At 43.7% G+C, this 17,776-nt stretch overlaps 1 protein-coding gene across 14 annotated transcripts in view; it reads right to left on the bottom strand.

Annotated features, from left to right (window-relative positions):
* Positions 1 to 17,776, bottom strand: part of plcg2 (phospholipase C, gamma 2) — a 177,289-nt gene that overhangs the window by 89,091 nt on the left and 70,422 nt on the right. For 13 of the 14 annotated variants that reach the window (XM_061822290.1, XM_061822287.1, XM_061822284.1 and 10 more), the window contains 5 exons: positions 14,739 to 14,819; positions 14,606 to 14,646; positions 3,896 to 3,968; positions 449 to 550; positions 224 to 342 (listed from right to left, as the gene is read on the bottom strand). In XM_061822290.1, the coding sequence (XP_061678274.1) occupies positions 224 to 342; positions 449 to 550; positions 3,896 to 3,968; positions 14,606 to 14,646; positions 14,739 to 14,819 (416 nt within the window). Of the gene's footprint in view, positions 1 to 223; positions 343 to 448; positions 551 to 3,895; positions 3,969 to 9,961; positions 10,138 to 14,605; positions 14,647 to 14,738; positions 14,820 to 17,776 lie in introns of those variants that run through there. The other variant, XM_061822292.1, reaches the window with a different exon arrangement.

Raw genomic sequence — 17,776 nt, 5'->3', positions numbered from 1 at the left:
AACGCTGTAATACTTGTTTATGAACCACCAATAAACTCTAAAAAGCCAGTGGTTTTGTCTTGGAAAAAAACCCTCACAATGTCGTTATCAATACTGAAAGAATATTACTTGAGACAAAGGTTTAATTTTAACCACATTAGTATACTTGCTCAGCAACTGAATCCACAAGAATACCTAACCTAATTCTCTCGTGTTAATTGTGAAAGTGTGATGTCATACTGACGTGTTGTGTGATGAATTGATCCAGTAATGGGACAAAGGGTTGTTCATGTCTTGGTTGTTAATGTCTGACAATTTATCATCCCAAAGACAGTTCTCCTTGGAAAACAGGAAGCTGAGGAACTAGGGATAAATTGGAGAAGAGACATACAAATAAAACACTTGTAACACGTGTAAGTATGATAAAATTAATGAATCAAATGTAATCTTTTTGAAAATGTCACAATACCTCACTGACTGTGAACTCAGGGTCGTTGGTTTTTCTCATGGTGTCATCAATGAAAGTAGTCATCAACTCTCTGACCTCATTGAGATCACTAGCCCAAGACTCCTTCAGGAACAAAAGGAAAACAGACATACTGTATTTAATTTCAGACATCAGTATCAAGTATCTAATGTGGTTGCCACAAATATACAATTTATTTAAGTAGTATACAATTAAAAAAAAAAAAACACAAGAACTGAACAGAATTGCAATCTGTATTTATCGATCTTGTTCTTGCGTTAATCTGAGTTTGGGTCATCGGTCTATTCAGCATATCCCCAGGGGGACGTGGACGTAGAGCAGAAAATTGAACCAAGGATGCTGCCCAGGACACATTCAAATCCAACGCCCAAGTCACCTCATCTGGCTCGTCTTGATGCAGAAGAGAAGCAGCTCTAGTCTGATCCTTTCCCTGATGACCCGACTTGTCATTCTTTCTTGAGGAAGAACTTAGCCACCTATTCAGCCCCTTTTGTTTGTGATCGTGTTCTTTCCATCACAACCCACAGCTCATGACCATGTGTGAGAGTGGGAAACAGAGACTGACTGGTAAACCGAGAGCATCTTAGGTCACTTTTCACCCAGACACACTAAAAAGAATCAGCATCATTACAGATGCTGCACAGATCCAAATATCCATCTCTGCTACATTCTTAACCTCAACTCAAAACAAAACCCAAAGACAACTCCTCTGCTTGGAGAACGATTCACATCTCTGACGCTTTTCTGACTGAAGACCACTGTCTGTGACTTGGAAGTGGTGACTCTCATTCCAACCTCTTCACACGTGGCTCCAATCCACTCCAGGAAAAGTTGAGAATGATGACTTGATAATGCCAACAGCACTACAGTATCTCCAAAATACAGAGACATGGTATCGAGGCCGACAAATTAGGCACCCTCAACACCTCAGCCTTGCTGAGAAATACTTCCCGTGAAGATTATGAAGAATATTGGTGAATAAGGACAGATTTTGCAGAATTCAAACCGCACCGCAGTTACCATGATTTGACGGACGCGTACGCACCTGCGTGCTATCGCACTCGCAAATCTGGAGTCAAGCACAAAAATCACACGCGTAATATTTGTTATGAGTAGAAATGCATAGATACTAAAAGACATCGCTTATTTTGTGTAGTCTTGACCAATGTTCCTTCTAAGATGAGTCACTGCGCAATTGCGCACTTGTTGCACACTCTCAGCGCACATGAAAACCGATCCAGCGCAGTGAACCACAGCCTGACGTCTTTTTTTTTTTTTTTTTAACACGGAAGCACACAGTCTCTGCTCAGGCTATTTCTACCTCCTAATTTATCTGACACCACCCCACTCCGCTCTTAAAGGGGTACACTCAAAATTACAAACAGAACACACACCCGCAACTTTATATCTGCGGGCATGACTGGTGGACCACACCCGTAACTTAATATCTGTGGGCATGACTGACCACACCCATACATTTTTCAAATGTGAGTGACTGACACTGGATACTACTCCAACTTACTGCCAGCACTGCGGACCAACCTCCGACAAAGGTTGTACCGGGACCACACAGTAGCCTACACTTCGGGACCACCCCCACAGGACACCATGAAGAACAGGGTCAAAAATCCTCTCCAATTCAACTTTGTATATATATATGTAGACTGAATGGGCAAACTTCTATGCATTCTCAATCCTGAAGGAGATGTGTAGCTGGTCTAGTGTTCCACAGCCAGGACGAAAAGCAGTGCTCCTCCTGAATCAGAGGTCAGGGAGGATGAGACGTGTGATTGCCTCGTAGTTAGAACACACCCTCCCCCTTGTTAATAAGGGGGCCGACCATCCCAAGTGGCAACTCAGAGGCATTGTCCTCAAAATTAACCCAATGTCCATGCGATGTTGTGAGGACGTGTCAACCAAGACAGCCTCTCAACATCCAGAGGTAGAGGGCAGGGGTGCGGGTGTAAGGCGGGCTTCTGTTTTGGAGACATTCAACAAAGGCTACTCCAGAATGGAAAAGTGGCTCACTTCTCTCAAGAGGACTGATGCCAAAGCCCAAGCTGTGTGTTGAGTCTTTATCTAGTTGGAACCTCTCAAGCTTGCACACTAGCTCAGGGTCCTTTCCTGACAGAATTGACATTTCGCATCGGTATAATCATTTTCTTAACCCGGGGCTGATGGGTGTGTATGCCTAATCGCTAGGCGCTCAAACATGAGCTCCGCTTCTATGCGTGGGTCCAGAGGGGGGACCGGTCACATAGGTCTGTCTAAAGCAGGGCTGTCAAGACTTTTTTATCCCAAGATCTACTTTTCAAGCAGCCACCCTCTCGCGATCAACCAGGGGGAGTGGGGGGCGAGGGGTAAGCCACGTGCACATCGCCATGACTGGTGTGGAGAAACTAAGAGACAGTAAATAGGAGGCCAGCTTGCTAAAACATACCTTTATGTGTGTGCAACAGACCACATCTGAATCAGGCAATGAGGTGGATGATAGGTTGACGTCTTTTTTTTTTTTTTTGACACGCCGTCACACGATCGCCCAAAATTACCAGTCGATCACACTCGACACATTGAGCACCACTGGTCTAAAGGAAACCATAGTGCAACTATTTGGTGGGGATTCTGAGCTGTGATTTGTGTGGTCTCTCCCCTTGGACCTGTGATAATACCAGGAAGTCTTTGATGACTGCTCAGATCCTTGGGAGAAACAAACTCCTCAATTGATGACTCAAGAAGGGGCTCCTGATCCATCTATCCATTTTCTGTACCACTTATCTTCACTTGGGTCACGATCATGCTCCAGCCTAATCTTTATTTGAAAAAACAATTATGTGGCAGAAAGATCCAAGACCCATGTGAGGATAGGCAGCTCATAGAAAGGATGGAGCAGAAAGATTCCACTATGCCCCAGTTTGATAGCTCAGGCAGCAGAATATCAGACTTAAATTTCCATGTTAGGGTAGTTCTTTTGTGTTATAAATTATTTTTCTTAAAAATCTGTCAATACATTGCCAGAAATGTTGTACAAACCCTCCAATGCATCCTACTCTGCACACAAATCCCTTTGAGAGTGTTTAGGGATTGCAATCATATTTATCAATTAATTTGGGAATTTTTGGTACATCTTCTGTAGCATTTATGCACAATTACTATGGATAAAATAAATCCTGTAGTTGGGAGTAAGACTGTCTTTAGGTGACCTGAGCAAAGTTACATTGCAATTACTCAAAGGATTGAAATTTTCCAATTAACATCCACTACTTGTCAACTTCACTGAACAAATGCCACATTATTATGTCAACCATAGATTTCAAAAACGGAAGAAACAAATGCTTTTGTCTGTCTCTTCTTGTGGAAATTAAAAATGAAATTCTTTTATAAGCACAGAAAAAAATATCTTCTGGAATGATTAATTTTAGTTTTGCATACCTTCTGCTGGTAGATAAGAAATCGTTGGAAGTCATGGAGCAAAACTACTGAAGCATCAGGTTTATCTGTATTACTGAACAACATAAGAGAATGTAGATGGTAAAACTGAGAAGACACAATATCTGTGGGCTAATGTTGCCTTTATATTTGTGTTTGCTTAGATAGGGGGTCACCAACTTTTTTGATACTTGGGAACTTTTTGGGGACTGATTAATGTGAAGAGCTAACAGTTTAGTACAGGCTTCTGACAAATTTTCTCACCTCATCTTTCAATATATATTCCTAATAATGAATTAAATGGGTATCAAACTCATTTATGTTGCATGTCATTTCATAGTTATTGCTTCTCAACAGAGGGCTGTTTTGACTCTTAACCCATATAAATACAAGGATCACCAATTACGTATACAAAACCAATTCATTCATAACTACTTTTGTTTCTTTGAGAAGCAGCTTTCTAATTTGGAGGAGCAATGTTTTTGCAGATTTATCGCACTGGCACCAAAGCAAGGGTTTTATTAAATAATAGAAGTACAAAAACATGATGGGGGAATTAAAGCAGGACTTTGTCTAAAAATGTCTATGTACAATAAACCGTCCAATATGAAGTAATATTATTATTACATATATTTTGGACATTAATTGAAAAAATATTGAAAATAAAGAACATTTTTGAAATCCAAACAAAATCTGGATATGTGCCAGCTTTCACAGACAGACCGGAAGAAACATCCTTGACCACTCCCTGTGAAGTCACCGGGGCTTAGCCTCTGTCTGCCCCAGAATATCCCGCAGAACATTGCATTAAAGGAGCGACCAGACAAGAACTTGTGTAAAAACATTTGTCGCGCCGATTCACTGACAAAAATCTGTAAATAATGGAACTAGCTTCTTGTACCGTATTTTTTGGACTATTAGTCGGAGTTTTTTTTTTTTTCATATTTTGACCAGGGGTGCGACTTATTCTCCAGAGCGAGTTATATGTGAAATTAACACAATTATTACATTCATACATTTTTCAAGTCACTTATCGGTTATTTTCACACTGACAACCATAAGAGGGTGCTCTAGGCCTGTGTATCTGTAACATGTACCAACTGAGAAGGACTGAACAAAAATGCCATTGAAAAGAAAATCATATTCTGCAGATCATTTTAAATAAGATTGTTATGATGCTGCTAACCAATGATGACAAAAGTACTTCTTACCATGAATGCAACTTGTCATACGTCGTTACATTAAGCTTCATGCAGGCGTTGAGACTTCCGTCCGTTTATCGTGAACGTAACTCAATTAGATTTGCCATCATGATGGTGAAATGGTGAATGGTTCTTGCCGACAAAGGCATGTATTTTATTAGTGTGATTATCTTGTTTTTATGCAAAGTTGGCAAAATGTTTAATGTTTAAATGCTTTGGCATACTTCCCATTTGTGAATGTAGACACACAGCAGAACCCTCTATCATTCTTGTTGAAAACTTCGGTACTCCTCATGTTTTTTTTCTTGGAGCGACCTTTGTCAAAAGCGTTTCGGTAATTACGTAGTTGTTCCGACACAATCGGCGCTCGACTCGAAGCCTGTGGACTACGATTCCATTTATTCCTCGTCGCCAATGTAATCTTTGTGTTCTAAAGAATTCAGACTGAGACCTGTTAAGGATGTTACCTGCTGCCTGCTGCTACATGACAACTCACTCCCGAATGCCGACTGATCAACATCTAAACCAACTCCTCATGTAGGCATCAAACACATCAAAACCTCATACACATCAAACGTCATGTCATGATCGTTACAATAACGAAACTGTCTTTCGAAACGAGCCTGTCTGGAAAATCTCTGCGGTCCATATATTGGGACTGTTGTTATTGTTAGTCGAGGCTTGAACATTGTACAGTGTTATTTTTATTTTGTTTGTTTGTAATTGGACACTAAATTGCGGCTGTTTGTCTCGATGTACCCTCCGATTGGCTGGCAACCAGTTCAGGGTGTACCCCGCCTCGTGCCCATTGACAGCTGGGATAGGGTCCAGCACTCACCACGACCCTCGTGAGGATAAGTGGCAAAAGAAATGGATGGATGGATGGATGGATGGATGGATGGACATGAGTGTTGGGAAAGTGTTTTTCTATGCAAACTACTTTAAATTAATAGGAAACTTCACTGTTCCAAAAATGAACTATTTAAGTTCATAGTTCATAATTCAAAATTCTGAAACAAGTTGATGTACTGCTAATCCTCACGAGGGTAGCAGGCGTGCTGGAGCACATCCCAGCTATTTTCAGGTAAGAGGCGGTGTATGCCCTGATCTCGTCAAAAGCCAATCGCAGGGCAGATATAAACAACAACTATTCACAATCACATTCCCAGCTACAGGCAATTGAGAGCCTTCAATTTAAAATGCATGTTTTGGAATTTGGGAGGAAACCTGAGTACCCGGAGAAAACCCATGCAAGCAACTGGGAGAGTATGAAAATTCCAGACAGATGAGGCCTATTTTGAAACCAGGTACTCAGTCGACCACCACAGTAAAATAAATAAACTCATCTGCACAAATAATCTGCCACTGCAGATTATATAATGTATTTCTATACAAGTTGCAGAACAACAAAATAATAACTTGTGTGATAATGTGTAGCATCACACTACACTAACAACAGTAACTGACCAACTACAACCACAGGCATCACCCACTGGCAGCGGAAATTAAACATACATGGTCAAGGTTTAGGCAGGCATAACATGGCAAATTTAGCACTTGAACATACGTAGGTTAGAGTGACACTTCACACAGAGTGCTTGATAGAGTTCTTACAGAAAGGAAACCAACATAACGCACAAAGATGACACATAATTATGTGCACAGTGGACAGTGGATCAGAGAGAACCAAAAATAGCGAGAGAAACTGACCGTCCGTAGAGTAGCTTGATACAGGAACATGACAACAAATTACTAAAACACTTGAAAAATAATGTCTAAATAGTGTACTCACTATCATTCAGGGACGTACACGAACACAGCACGCTCTTCAAGTCTGACTTTGGATCAAAGCACACCGTTCTGCTGAACAATGTGCTGAACGAACCATTTTCCGCAGAAGAAATGCATGTTCAATAGGTGCTGGCTTTATCCTTAAATAGGGGCCACCTGACTTACACCTGTTTTTCATAAAAACTGATGACCTCGCTGATCTAATGGCATTTTTTAACACACTCCTTTCAACAAATTGCCCAATTGCACAGCCTTAAAAGTGTGCATATCGTGAATGCTGGGTCTTGTCGGTTTTCTGAGAATCTACTCCACCTGCGGGTAACAAATGAAAAATATCCTTAAAATGTAGGTTAATCTGGTTAGGCACATTGGACTGTTATTATTTTGAACACTATTGTAGGGAGGTTAGGAACGTAGCGCAATCGGTAAAATAGAGCTTCCCTTTTCGGCTTAAGTCTTTATTCACCACAACGGTCCGCATTACTGCAGATGCCGCACCAATCCGCCTGTCGATCTTTGGGTCCGTTCTTCTCTCACTCGTGGACAACACCCCAAGGTATTTTAACTACTCCGCTTGGGGAAGGATCTCATCTCTGACCTGGAGAGCACAATCCACTGTTGTCCAACTGAGGACTGACTGTGAACCGCTCCAGCCAAACCAGACCCCTTCGATGCTTCAGCTGCACCTTGATATCCTGCCCACAGAAGTTATGAACAGAACCACTGAGAAAGGGCAGCCTTGGCAGAGTCCAACCCCACAGCGCTGGTGTCCACGAATGGGTTCGATGGTTGCCACCACAACAGGCACCAACTACCTTACAGCCACACCTCCTGTCGGCTGCCTCTGCAATAGAGATGCAGAACACAGTCCAATCGGACTCAATATCCCCCACCTTCCTTGGAACATGGGCAAAATTCTGTTGGAGGTGGGAGTTGAAACTCCTTCTGATAAGAGATTCTGCCAGACGCTCCCAGCAGACCCTCACAATGTTTGATCCTGCCACATCGAACAGACATCTTCCCTCCCATCAGAGCCAACTCACCACTAGGTGGTGATCAGCTGACAGGTCTGCCCCTCTCTTCACCCAAGTGTTCGGCCTTAAATTCAATGACACGACCATAAAGGTCAGCAACAGACTGCGAAGTAGGAAGTCCTGGTACCAGGTGTACGTTTGGACACCCTGATGCTTGAATATGGTGTTTGTTATGGACAGTCCATGATGAGGACAGAAATCCAAAAACACAACACTGTTCAGGTACTGATCTGGGGGATGGCATCCCTCCCAATCACCCCCTTCCATGTCTCAGTATCATTTTCGATGTGAGCAAGTCCCCCAGCAGAGCGATGGAGTCCCCAGCGGGTGTGGTCTCTCGTACCCCCTCTAAGCACTCCAAAAAAGTGTGGATAATCTGAACTGATGTTTGGTGCACAGGGACAAATAACACTCAGTACCCATACCCCTATCGAAGGCAGAGCGACGCTACGCTCTCCTCCACTGGGGTAAAACTGGAAGCTTGTCTGTTAGAACAAATGGACTTAAATGACCAGATTATACATTTATGCTGCAAAATCGATCGAGAGAGCGGCAGTGTAGGAGGTATGTGAAACTGGGAGGAACTCTCACTCTTGCCACACAGTAATATTTTTTGGTGTGAACAGTAGGCTACCCACAAGACAAGCAGAGGTATTGCATAGGAAAATGCATAATTCACGTGATGTAATGCTGGCGTTGTCGGCCGCGCGACCACGGCCTGGGGGCCATTAGAAATGACTTGGAGTTAGGGTGTTCATGAGCTAAGTGTAAACCTCACCTGTGGTCAAGAGATATTTAAAAATAATCCTTCACCTTTTATCTCTGTGTGTTCCCACCTTAACTCGGAAGTAGTCAATCCCTGTCGAGAAGGCTAGTTTAAAGTGGCGCAAGCGGAAAGTCTGCCATTAGGGACTGGCAATTCTTGTCTTCCAGTAGATTCTGCATATGAGAGCTGATAGCCACATACAGCTTCACGGGTTTGCACTAGCTAGTATGACTGTCATATCTCTGTAAAAACTTTCTGGCCCCGATAGTGCTGGCGACTGTCGAATTCTTGAATGAGCGGGATGATAGAGGGGGAATCCAGCACAATGTGGTGCACCACTCTCTGCTCATAGTCTTCAGCATCATAATGAATACCTCCAAAACAGATTAGTTCCTTCTGTTCATTCAGCTCACAGAACAAGGTGAGCAACCTGCTGCTGGATGGGAGAGCTTGTCAGCTTTCAGGAGCCTATGTTCTTCTGGGAAGATCTCACGCTGGATAGCTTGACAATGAGGATCTTTAAGCTCTCACCTGGCACCCCTTCCTGCTCCTGCACTGTAACATCCACTAGCTCCTTCAAATTTTCACACTGCTCCATTTCTGCCATGCTGCCAGTGGTTGCAATGAGACCACAGAATGTGGACTTGCGTAGCTCATAGGCATCATCGTACATAGTCTCTTGCCCCTGTGATGTCACCAGTGGGATTCTTTGATGCATGGTCTGAGCAAAAAAAAATAGCGTAAGTTCTTTCTCAATGATCTTAGCCAGTTAGGCTCCAGTGAGCAACCAAGTCTTGAACGGGGAAGAAGGAAGGACAGATGGACTTGGCCTTGCTTGTTGATGTTCAATCTGTCTTTGTCACAAGCCATTGTCCCACCCCGCTTCAAATCAAATGCCAAAAAGGAAGCTGTGAGTTCTTTAAGTTAATACACACATATTGCTCTCACACCCATTGTCACAAAATGCTTGGACAGAGACTCGTACTGAGACACATAAAAACGAGATTACCCCAACCTTTGACCCCTTTCAGTATGCCTACGGGGAAAATAGTAGGCTAATCCGAACAGAGGATGCCATCACCATCGCGCTTCACTCAAACATGGAACACTTAGAACATGAGAACTCATATGTCCGGGTGTTCTTCCTTGATTACACCTCTGTATTTAATACCATTATACTGCTTAAACTGCTTCACCTTGGTGTTCACACGCAGCTCTTCCCTGGATAATGGACTTTCTCGCAAACCACCCGCAAATTGTCAGACCTGGCCCTCACCTCGATTCCTCCATCACTCTCAGGACCTGGTCCCCTTAGGGCTGTGTGCTGAGCCCTCTTCTGTAGTCTGTACACCATTGTTCACACCCATCCACCCCTCCAAATCTGTCTCTGGGGTGCTCTGAAAACAACAAGATTTTAAAGGGGAAGTCCAGTGGTTTGCATTAACAACAAATCCAATAGGTCATGTAACATGTACTCTATCTTGACAATGTGACGTTAAATCCTCTCTCATTTAATAGTGTTTTGAGAAGATTTTTATCGAAAATTACAAATTTTCAGGGGCACTGCCATTTTCACGAGTTACATGACCTACATGGACATATGCGATTTGTTACGTGCCGTCCCAAACGCTCGATTACATGGGACACCATTATGCCAAACGCTGATTTCTCGGATTTATCCTCATCTGATGGAGAAAAAGCAGTCTCAGTTGATCGGGAAGACGGAGGAATACCTCGATACGGATTTGAACCTGCATTGGCTCGGTGGGGAACGAACTCACTGATCCGCCACTCGCCAGAGCGAGCTCCCCGGCCGAGCGAGCTCCGGGGCTCAGCGGGAAGGTAGTTCACGGCTCCGCCACTCTGTATGTCGGTTCCACTTGCCTTCTTTGGAGCCATGATCAGGGGTTAATATTGCTCAATTTGAAGAAAAGTCACTACAGTACTGGGAAACGTCCGCAAGCAGAGGAATGTGTGAGTCAACTGGTTGCGCCACGCACTAATGCGCGTGTGACTTTTTTTTTTTTTTTTTTGGGGGGGGGGGGGGTGTTAGAAAGCCTAATAACAAATCTCACAAATCAGCTCACTTCAGTCTGGCAAGTTTCCTAAAGTTCTTAAATTAGCTACTATTAAGCCTTTTCTACAATGGAATACTACTGCCAAGGTAATCAGAGAGGCAGGCAGGAGAGTACTTGGAGTGTCTTCTGGGAGGAAAGGGGAGAAGGAGACTTGGTGGTGGAAACCCAAAATACAGGAAGTGTTCCAAGGAAAGAGATTAGCGAAGAAGAAGTGGGACACTGAGAGGATTGAGGAGAGGCGTAAGGAATACATAAAGATGAGTCGTAGGGCAAAGGTAGAGGTGGACAAGGCTAAACAAGTGGCATATGTCGACATGTACTCCAGGTTGGATACGAAAGGAGAAAAGGATCTCTACAGGTTGGCCAGACAGAGGGATAGAGATGGGAAGGATGTGCAGCAAGTAAAGGTGATTAAGGATAGTGATGGAAATATGTTGACACGTGCCAGTTGTGTGCTAAGTACATGGAAAGAGTACTTTGAGAAGTTAATGAATGAAGAGAATGGGAGAGAATGTACAGTCGAAGAGGCAAGCGTGAATGAACGGAAAATGACAATTAGTAAGGGAGAAGTTAAAAAGGCACTGAAAGAATGAAAAATGGAAAGACAGTTGGACCCGATGACATACTGGTGGAGGCATGAAAGCAATTTGGTGAGGTGGCTGTGGAGTTTTTGACCAACTTATTCAATAGAATACTAGTGAGAGAGATGATGCTAGAAGAATGGAGGAAAAGTGTGCTAGTCCCCGTTTTTAAGAACATAGACGATGTCCAGAACTGTGGAAACTACAGAGGAATAAAGATGATGAGCTACACAATGAAGTCATGGGAAAGAGTAGTGGAGGCTAGCCGTGGAGGGGTCGCCGCCGAGACAGGCGGCCGTGCAGGGCTCAGCGCCAAGACAGGCGGCCGCGGAGGGGTCGTCACCAAAGCATGAGCAAGAGGCGGCCTGGAGTCGGTCGACACTGAGGCATGGGCAAGAGTTGGCTGTGGCTCAGTCGCCACCAAGGCATGGCCAAGAGTTGGTTGTGGCTCAGTCCCTACTGACGAATGGACGAGAATCGGCTGTGGCTCAGTCACCACAGAGGCATGAGCGAGCGTCAGCTGTGGATCAGTCGGCGGCGAGGAGTGGGCGGAAGTCAGCTGTGGCTTGGTACCCACCAAGGCGGAAGTGAGAGTCCGCAGTGGAGTGGTTGCCTCCAAGGCAGAAGTGAGAGTCCACTGTGGCTCGGTCCTCATTGAGGCGAAAGCGAGAGTCCGCTGTGGCTGCGTCCTCAGCGAGGCAAGAGCGAAAGTCCGCTGTGGCTCTGTCACCGACGAGGTGTGGGCGGAAGTCCACTGTGGCTCGGTCGCCATTGAGGCAGAAGCATGACTCCGCTGTGGCTTGGTCGCCAGCGAGCCCAAGGCAAAAGTCCGCTGTGGCTCGGTCGCCGGTGAGGCGTGGGCGGTAGTCGGCTTTGGCTTGGCCGCCGGCGAGGCGTGGACGGAAGTCGGCTGTGGCTTGGTCGGAGTGTAACGGGAGGCACTCTACTTGGGGGCCTCTTTTGGTCACCACCCGGAGGCCCCGGATTGATGGCCAAACGGGTGCCCCAGAAAGGATTAGAGGAAAAGGACCTGGGCACACGGGACTTCGGCACTCGGGGGCTGGAAATGGGGGGGGGGGGGGGCAAAACAAATTGACTTGGACTGCACACCGGGAGGGAAAAAACAAAATCTGTCTCCGAGTCAGAATCTTGCAGGCGGTCATACAAGTTCAGGTTCCTCCTCGAAATCCAAAAAATCTCAGTCCATCAAAACATGCAGCGAAGATGGCAAGGTAGGAGGGGACAAAATAGAGGAGCCCACTCATAATGTGGATGCTTGGTCAACCGGCTGAGTGTGCTGCGAAGCAGCCCGGCGACAAGACTGGCAATGCTGCGTTTTACCTGGTGAATCCTTTTCTGGGCAGTTCCTTCTGTCAAGAGCACGAGGCAAGGGACTGGATCCAACTGCAGGACTCCGAGGCAACGGCATGATGTTGAGAGTAGTTTCATTCAAAGCTGAGATCATGTTCGAGAAGGCGGAGGCACAAAAAAAACGCAAGGCAAAAGACAAGATCCAAAAACGTGAAACAAGGTCCGATGACTATGGGGCAAAACTTGGAAACGTGAACAAGACGTAACAAGACTATTGTGGCACAGGAACGCCGTGACGAAGGGAAGCACTACACAATGCTTTCGTATTCACGCACGATTGTGGAGTATCCAACACACAGTAGCACAATGAACTGGCAGATGCAGAAGAAACACTCAAGGCTTAAATGCCTGGTCTAATTAGTGTCCATGCGGCGCAGGTGTGGGACTGCTGCCAGAAGCAGCTCTGCCCATGTCAGTGGCTTGGCCATGCCCCTGAAATCAAATTCAGAATCCTACAGTTTGGGTTCTGACAAAGAACAAAGAGGTCAGAGCATATAACTCTAATTCAAAAGTCTTTATACTGGCTTCTCCTCAACTTTAGAATAGATTTAAAAGTTCTGCTAATAGTCGATAAATCACAATGGTTTAGGTCCTGAATACATTAAAGAAATGCTTGCTAATTGAATACAAACCCAGTACGGCACTGAGATCGACTGACTCGGGTCAAATAGTGGACTGACTGCAGAGTCCAAAGAAAACAAAGTGAAACAGCATTTAGCTATCATGCTGCACAAAAATTGAATAAGTTGCCAGCAAAGGGGAAGTCACACACAAGTGTGAATGTTTTCGAATGCAGGTTAAAAACTATTCTTTTTTCTCATGCATTTTAGAGTACTTCCACTTTTTAATGACGTTTATATGGTACGGACAGACTATTTACATGTAAAATGCGTTTCTACAATTTCCGGAATGCATTGATTGTGTAAGTAGAGGTACGACTGTAATAGTAATCCCACAGTTTTGCTTTTCAGTATGTTTTGTGAGACACAAAATGTGGATTTTGACGCGCAAATCGCGATGAGAAGCCACATAATTCAAGTCTTGAGAAGTCAAGGATAGTAGTTTTTTCAACTATTATTCATTTGATTTTGAAAGGGGGACTGGTAAGAAAAATGCTTACAATATCTCAACATTAATAAAAATTAAGACAATATGCAATTTCAGCATTTAAGCAGCAAACTTTGCTTTCGCGAGCTACATAAAATTATGTGGCAGTTTAAATCTCGAGCTTGACCAGTGTGTCATAGTGTATGTTTTATGAGCCACATACTGTATGTCCAAGTGTGCATTGTGTAAGTAGTAGTGTGTGAGGTGCCATATAAGACACCTCCTGTATGTTTTAGTATGCATTGTATAAGTTATAGGTATCAAAGTCAAGGCCCAGCGGTCAGATCTGGCAAGACACATCATTTTATGTGGCTCACGAAAGCAAAGTTTCTGGCTGAAATATCAAAATTAGACTCTTCACTCCTAATTAGCTACTGCAAGCATTTGTTCCCAATTTTCCTTTCAAAATAAACTGACTTATTTAAACTATGATCCCAGACTTCTGATTTGAAAAGGAGTTATTCATTAATAGATTGTGTACATGTAATAATCTCAGGCGAGCATACATTTACAGCAAATGGGTTGAGAGTGATCATGGCCCGCCGAGGGAAACGGTACCTTCGAATTAGCTCCCTATAAAGATGAGTTGGACCCTTGTACTAGGAAATTACAATGTCCCATCACTAGGGAATTATCCATGGAATTGAGACATAGGCTTCTCATGTGGTCCTTGTGACCAGGTGCCCGATGTTACCGAGTTGGTGACCCCTGGTTTAGATGTGTGTTTGGATGTGAAGATACAGTTTCACTTGCTGTAAATTGGAAGACGGACAAGAGACCTACCCCAAAATAAATGAGCAATCCTTTTTGAATTCTTCAAGGATCTAAGTGAAATTAACACATTGCATTAATATATGTTATATTGCATAAATATATATGTCAAACAAAGAATTAGACATTACATTATGCTGCTTACCTCATTTTGTTCAAACATTATCAGGTTGTACAATTTATGAAACTGCTCAAAGTCCAAACGATCATGTTTTGCTCCCACCTCCTGCAAAAGGAGAGAATAAATAAGCACTGACTGTGCAGTATAGTAAAGGAGTCATCCATCCATTTTCTATACTGCTTATCCTCATTTGGGTCGCAGGTGTCCTGGAGCCTATTGGTAGGCTTCACCCTGGACTGGTCACCATCCAACAGCACATACACATTCTTTCAAATTCAGATCTAAGGACAATTTAGTCTTCAGTTAACCTAAGAAACATGCTTTTCAGAAAGTGGGAGGAAGCCTGAGTACCTGGTGAAAACACACAAGCATGAGGACAAAATTAAAACCCCACACAGGAACGCAAAACCTTGGGAATGTGAGGTACATTTGTTAACACCTCCAACCCTGCCACTATTGGAGGACACAAATGTGTAAATTGTATACAGTATGATTTTCTTGCACACAGCAGGCCAGTAGACAGATTTAAGATAAATATTCTAAGGTTTTAAGAATCAGAATCAAAATCATCTTTATTTGCCAAATATGTCAGATACGTACAAGGAATTTGTCTCTGATAGTTGGAGGTGCTGTCGTACAACATACATGACGATAACAGACAGTCAATTGAGACATAAAGACATTGGAGTAACAGTCACGGAGTAACATGGGCTGCTAGAAATCTGGCATTGATGGAACTTTTTTTGGACAATTGTGCAAAGGATGCAGAATCCTCAGGGATTTAGAGCAATTAGCATGCCTATTCACAAAACTTATGTTGATTAAACTTCAAAATAAGACTAATGTTGGAGCTACACAAGAAAACATTCCATTCAGTAGTTGATCCATGAAAAAAAATCAATTGATGAACAGATCAGTCTATTCAGGCTTTGTAAGCAGTACACACTCCTTACCACCCCCCACCCCACACACTCAAAAAAAAAAAACTGGAATGAGAAAACATGGGTGAAATCAGGGTTCTCTTGATAGATTTTAATTGTATGAGGGTTTGGCTGGCCATGGTGGGGATCAGTCCAGATATAGTCGTGCAGCTGGGTGATGACAAGAGAAGAATCATGTTTTCACAATTTTTAATCTTGGCTTTGTGACCTGTGTGCTTTCCTAATTTCCAAATGAGATTACTTTTTACAACAGAAGAAAGAAACTACAAATCCCAATTTTTCGGCTGCCTCATTAGGGGTTGCAACAGCATGTCAACCTTTTCCAAGTCAGCCTCTCTTCTGCATCCCCCTCTAAAACATCAATTACCCTTACGTCTTCACTCCCTACATCTATTAAGGTCACTGGACCTCCAGTAGCTCTGAGGACTGGCAGCTCCATCATCATCTTCATTCCTGTACCAGAATACTGACACTATCTCTTCTGGACCTGTACAAACCATCAATGTCTGCTCTCTCTAACTTCATTGACAAAACATCTAACCTTGGCTAATCCTTTGACGAGTTCATTTCTAATCCTATCCAACCTGGTCACTCCTAGACAAAACTGAAACATCTTCATCTCCACCAGCTCCAGCTTTGCTTTCTGTTGTCTCTTCAATGCCACTGTCTTTAATCCCTATATCTTGGTTGGCCTCACCACTGTTTTATAAACTTTGCTCTTTATACTAGCAAACACCTGACACCTTCTTCCACCCATTGCAATAACATGGACCCATTTTTTCACTTCCATACTACACTCACTGTTTCTCTGGACTGTTGACCCCAATTTTTTACTCCTCCAACCCAAATGATTTAAAGTCCTCCAACCTAGGTTTCTCTTCTCCCTGTAGCCTCACTCTTCCACCTCCACCTCCACCTCTGTAATTCATATATATTTAGCAGCTGAAAAAAGTATTTAACTCGTCAACATTTCAATTCTTTCCATAGATTTTCGATTGTACTCAAATCAGGTGATTGGCTGGGCCATTTAAACACCTTTTTTTTTTTTTTAAACCAACATAGTCATGTGGCTCATCAGTTAGGACTGAACCATCTGATATTCATTAACACTGGCAAGGGGCTGGATTGTTGTTTGATGACTGTTACATTTTTAGTGTTATCTTGGCTTTCCATGTCTTTTTGCCACTCTCCCTTTCTTCATGTGTGTTTACTTAAATCTTTAATTATAAAACCTTTGTTAATCTTTCCTGCAACAGTCGACTGACCGTGGTCGTGAAACGCAGGAAAGACGCCTTGGTGGCGGGAACTTTAGTGGTACAAAGCACCGGTTTGCTGCTCGGAAGGCTTTATTAGATCATTTAAGCAATCAGCATCAATGTGCCCTCTCTTAAACACTACTCCTCCCCGGTCACCCTTGCTAAACTTGTAACTGTACGCAAACGCAACTGCTCACATTGCGTTTCCACATGCCTGAATAGTCCCATCTCTCTCTCTCTCCTCTCTCTCTCTCTCTCTCTCTCTCTCTCTCTCTCTCTCCTCTCTCTCTCTCTCTCTCTCTCTCTCTCTCTCTCCTCTCTCTCTCTCTCTCTCTCTCTCTCTCTCTCTCGCTCCCTCACACACAAACATGCACCCACGTGCACGCACGCACACACACACACCCACGTGCACACACGCACACACACAAATAGCGAAGGAAAGGCTCATAGAGGCTTGTAGAGGCTTTAAGTTCCCTCACCTGCAGCATTCTTCTTCTTTCTTCTTTTCCTTTCGTCTTGTCCAGTTAGGTGTCGCCACAGCGTGTCATCTTTTTCCATCTTAGCCTATCTTCTGCATCTTCCTCTCTAACCCCAACTGCCCTCATGTCTTCCCTCACCACATCCATAAACCTTCTGTTTGGTCTTCCTCTCGCTCTTTTGCCTGGCAGCTCCATCCTCAGCACCTTTCCACCAATATACTCACTCTCTTGCCTCTGAACATGTCCAAACCATCGAAGTCTGCTCTCTCGAATCTTGTCTCCAAAACATCCAACTTTGGCTGTCCCTCTAATGAGCTCATTCCTATCCAACCTACTCACTCTGAGCAAGAACCTCAACATCTTCATTTCTGTGACCTCGAGTTCTG

This window comes from Syngnathoides biaculeatus, chromosome 6, assembly GCF_019802595.1.
Source record: "Syngnathoides biaculeatus isolate LvHL_M chromosome 6, ASM1980259v1, whole genome shotgun sequence".
NCBI classification, from domain to species: Eukaryota; Metazoa; Chordata; class Actinopteri; order Syngnathiformes; family Syngnathidae; genus Syngnathoides; species Syngnathoides biaculeatus.
This window is presented reverse-complemented; position numbering and strand designations above follow the sequence as displayed.